The sequence below is a fragment of the Mixophyes fleayi genome, chromosome 2 (genome assembly GCF_038048845.1).
Source record: "Mixophyes fleayi isolate aMixFle1 chromosome 2, aMixFle1.hap1, whole genome shotgun sequence".
NCBI classification, from domain to species: Eukaryota; Metazoa; Chordata; class Amphibia; order Anura; family Limnodynastidae; genus Mixophyes; species Mixophyes fleayi.
In genome coordinates, this window is record NC_134403.1 from 132,437,847 (window position 1) to 132,442,940 (window position 5,094).

General features: G+C 33.5%; 1 protein-coding gene across 1 annotated transcript in view; it reads right to left on the reverse strand.

Annotated features, from left to right (window-relative positions):
* Nucleotides 1-2,148: 2,148 nt before the first annotated feature.
* The window catches only part of NALF1 (NALCN channel auxiliary factor 1), a 481,858-nt gene continuing 478,912 nt past the window's right edge, over nt 2,149-5,094 (reverse strand). Inside the window, exon 3 of the mRNA XM_075199989.1 lies at nt 2,149-2,968. Within this exon, the coding sequence (XP_075056090.1) occupies nt 2,673-2,968 (296 nt within the window). The 3' untranslated portion in view covers nt 2,149-2,672. The remainder of the gene's footprint in view (nt 2,969-5,094) is intronic.

Below are 5,094 nucleotides of genomic sequence, written 5' to 3' on the forward strand. Positions count from 1 at the left end.
CAAAATAAACAAATAGACCAATCTAAAAAAGTCTTATTTACCAGTAATACCGTAGGAGTAAACAGCAGCTCCAGAGTATTCAAAAGTCTTATTGTATTATTTTGACAATCCAAAGTACCATTTATTGATATGATTTATAAGAACCTTGCTACTGTAATGGTGCAATATGTAAAAGGGTGAATGAGCATGGAATTGATATGACACATAATATACACAGCACATCACATAAAGAAAAGACTGTTGATTGGCCTTTGCCCAGCAGAGGTAGATAAAGGTTATAACAAACTGTTTACTGACCATACATACAGGTATTTAAACAGTAGATCAGTTGAACAAGAGCTCACCCGGTAAGTGCTTTTCATACATTGCTCTTTTCTATAGAACTAACGTCCCGCCCAGTTATTGCTCCACTATATTTAAATACACTTTCTACCTAAAATCTACATTCTACCATTATTTAAGGCTTTTTATATTATTCATTCTACTAGTCTTATATTTGCATTATGTAAATGAATATACAATGTGCCCCACCGACGATAAAAAGCACCATTTATTCCCACACATAAATCTGTTATTGAAAATTGTTCATTAAAACAAAACAGCACTAAACTACATAATATTTTTTGCTTTGTTTTGTTTCTTCATTCTCGGTGCATTTTCTTCCGATTTGCGCTATTGTGTCAAAATCCCTTAATTTCGTGTTTTAGCGCAATTTTCTATGATTAAACAGTTCTTTTAAAGTGAAAAATGCATAGTATTGGTTCTTCCCATGTATCTCAGGTAGTAAATGAAGCGAAGACTAACTGTATAAAACGGGGAGCATTCTGGTGAAGAAGTAGTGTTTGCTTTTAAAATGTATTTCCTTCATATCCCTGCTACACAGCAAACATTTTTGAAGTGCACTTTCCAAGTGTAGAAAGAGAATAGGAAGGAAACTGAGTTTAATTATTTTCACAGCCCTTAGAAATTTTCCTTCCTTTAAATTTACTACAAACTGGGAGGAAAAAAAACAACAACCAAGAATGTAATTTGTAACGGTAGTAAATAAAAATAAATATACAATTGTATGGTCTGTTATTCACTTACACACACTGAGAATACAATTAGACTTCATGAACCTCTTTGTATTAGAATGCAATGAGAATATCCTCAGAATTCCGACATTGGTAGATGCATCTTGCACACTGATGGACTTTTTGTTGATGTAGCATTTGGAAACGCACTACAAACAGGACTCATTTATTAATTCAGCAAAACTAATGCCTCTATCTTGTTGTAGTCATTTCTATTTGAATCTGCTCATGTTGCTTGGAGATCCCTACATGTATTTACAACTCTCTGCCTTTTCATTTTTACTCACAAAGCCATTCTTACGAGCATAACAATAACCATCATCTTTATCCTGCCAAAGGACATCTACAACAGACATCCAACATTATGTTCAAGAATTACAGCGCCTACATACCATATAACTTTATATTGGCTCTTATATCTATCTAATAGATTTGATTTAAATCAATGCTACCAGAATATCTGAAAGAACTCCAAAGACATTAACAGTGACCAAAACCATTGATTTTTTTTAGTTGAATATATAGGCCTAATTGTTTTACTAAGCTCGGAATAAATAAAATTAGAAATAAAAAAAGGCTTTAGTGTTCTCCGTGACCTGCATGCAACACTTCCCATTTCTGCATGTTCTTCGTATACACATAAATATCTTTTTTTTTTATATATATATATAAAAAAATACTTTAACTACAGCAGAAATTAAAACATAATTCACAATGAATGCAAAATGTAACCTCCAATGTGAAGGCCTTCAACTATATTACTCACTGAGCTTAACTGGTTCAACATACTGAATTTTAAAGGTTGCTCCTGTTCAACTGACCAGTGAAAAGACTGGACATTATTTGTTTAAATGGAAACTGAAACAACACAGTTTGTTATAGGTGCACATAAAAATGAGATAACTGTCCAACTTGTTATTTTCACTGTTTTTACCCTCTCCCAGCGCTAGTCCTCAGGGTTGTCTCAGTCAGTTCACTTGTGCAACAGTGATAGAAACACCCCTCAGTATAGGTGTACCCATTACTCATAATTGCACATTTAGAACTAGGCTGATTCTATTATTGTTTTTTATGGTTTTGTTTTTTTTTTGTTTTTTGTTGGTTTTTTTTGCTTCAAGGAGATGGGTAAAACAATGATTTGTATCGGCAGAATGGAAAGTATTGTTGTTATTTTGCCATGTTTTGTATTCATAGCCCTTCTGCCTTAACAATAGAAATTGACAGGACATAAATATGAGTACAGATAATGGCTAGAAATATATAGACAGTGAAAAGACTCAGTATAGCTTTGAGAAACCATCCCAAAAATAAAATCCTGTATTAACAAGTGCAAAAATCAAACAAAAAAATCCATACATTAAAACACAGTGTATAAAATGGTGTGAGAAATTTAAGTCACCATACAGCCTTTTAGTCAATAAAAAGCTGTCCCATTTTGTCCTTGAATTTTGGAGCTTGGCCCATGTCGCCATTTTTACATAGACTGACTTGTAAAAATTGGTTGTAAGGTACAAGCACCTTGTTTCTAGTACATGTGACGGTAGCATTTTGCTGGAGTGGGCCAGTGGTGTGTATATCCAATGAAATATTTCCAATCTCTTATTCCTCATTTGTTGAATGGTCTTCCAAAATTCTTATGTTTTCAAAACCCAGTCCTGTTGAGTTTTGTGCTGCTGAGACTGCTAGTACGGTATGTAATAGTATCAGTACAAGAACACACAGTTTAAGTCTGCTGTTACACAGTCTGGATGCTGATGAAGCTGTGAGTGACGTCCTGTGACACAACATTGAGTCATGTGGTTTTTTAGTCCCTTTGGATTGGTTATCTGTTGATAATTCCCATCTGACATCACAGCATTCTGGCTCTGCATTGGTTGGATAGTTTTCATACAGCCCTACAAATCAAAACAAAATTAATTAATGTGGTGTAAAGTAATAAATTATAAATGACTGGACAACAACAATAATTTCATTCTGCTCTTGAAACATTAAATATTCTGTACAATATAAACACATATCTTCAGCTACAAACAATATGGATGTTTAACTGGTGGAAGCAAGCAATTTATTTAGAAAGAAGCCTTATTTTCTTTGTATTATGTTATATATCGCTTAGCTTTATATTATGGTGGTTTGGAATTGAAACATATTTCTGCTTTGCTATGCATAGAGCTTTAAATCAGAGTTTCTTGACAGGTATGTATACCCAATGTGTACTTCAGACTCTTAAGGGGTACTTCCAACCATTTAGATTAACTGAAAATAACATGTGAATGTATGTGTGCGAAATAAGTAGAGTAATAATATATATATAGCAAGGCACTTGGGGCTAGATTTACTAAACTGCGGATTTGAAAAAGTGGAGATGTTGCCTATAGCAACCAATCAGATTCTAGCTGTCATTTATTTAGTGCATTCTACAAAATGACAGCTATAATCTGATTGGTTGCCATAGGCAACATCTCCACTTTTTTAAACCCGCAGCTTAGTAAATATTCCCCTTGGTGTGAATGTATAAATCCTAATGGGTACTTGGTATACATTTATACACATAAGGCGGAAAATATTATTCATCATAAGGGGTAAATTTTACAATAATGTTGAGAATGCTGCTTTAAATTACTATTGTTGTTAGATTAAAAAGTATAGTCACCGAAAAAAAAGCAGAAAAGAATACTACTATTGTAAGAGGCACCCCTTGGGTAATAATATTAGCATATCATTCAGGAACTGGTACATAAATCCACAAGTGGCCAAACACAATAACTATGATACAATTTTACTTTTACTACTTGATAATACAAATCTATATTTTTTTAAAAGCGGAATATTACAAAATGTAAACTTTACTTAACAATCAGAGTATCATATGTCCAAACTATAAGTAAGCCAGTTTTCAATATTAGGCCAGAATAATTCAGTTTTATTTTCTTCGAATTGTCAATAATTGGCCAATGTGGCAAGTGTGGAAAATTTTCCGACTCCCGGATGGCAGGGCCACCTTAACAACATTATGGGCCCACGGTCAAAGCAGTGCAGCGGGACCCCTACCTCTATATATGTGTATCATATATATATATATTTATATATATATATATATATATATATATATATATATTTATATATATATATATATATATATATATATATATATATATATATATTATTATTTTTTTGCAGGATTTTTTTTTTTGCAGGATTATTTATTTTACTTAAGTCTATGGGGCCCCCTTGCCTGTCGTGCCCAATGGAAGAGATGGCCCTGCCGGGTGGCCTGACCTTAATTTGGATTCCTTATCCTTGGGCTCTATATTTATTCCTTACTGCTATAGGCTTAATCAAACTAACTTTTGAGGCAGAGCTTCTTTATGAGAGACTGATTATATGCTATTGACAGTTATATGAATTGTGGTTACCTATAAACAAACCAAAGATTCGAATTCTATATTTATTAATATGCACTCTAGATTAGGACAAATACAAACGGTTTTACATTAATTACGTTGCACACCAGGTTCCATCTATCTATGAATACATAATTCTGTTGTGCATTTGAAATTTTTGGTATTCAGATCCCGGATTTTTACTGACCCTCCTGTGAGTTTCAACTATTTACCAGTTATTGATTTTACTATTATTAATACATGAGCATTACCGATATTAATGATATGTATTTTCTTTTCCTTGGATTTCTTATCTGATTATTTCAGAGTATGTTCATATATTTTTTGAGATTGTGGATGAAGTACACTGTGGATATGTGCCATCTTTTGCGCTGTTCTATTTACTCTCTAGTCTATTTTGGGGGATTTGCACCATTCCCATTATAGCTGCATTCGGTACATTTACAAGAGTGTAATAGATACACATTTAGGACCTCATTTAGAGTCGGACGCAAAGTCCGTTTTAGGCGCATCCAACAAAAAACACTATCATGCATGTGCAGAAAGCCCCAAATCCGCCTGCATCTTGGACACTGGCGCCTAAAACAGACTTTGCGTTCGACTCTAAATGAGGTCCT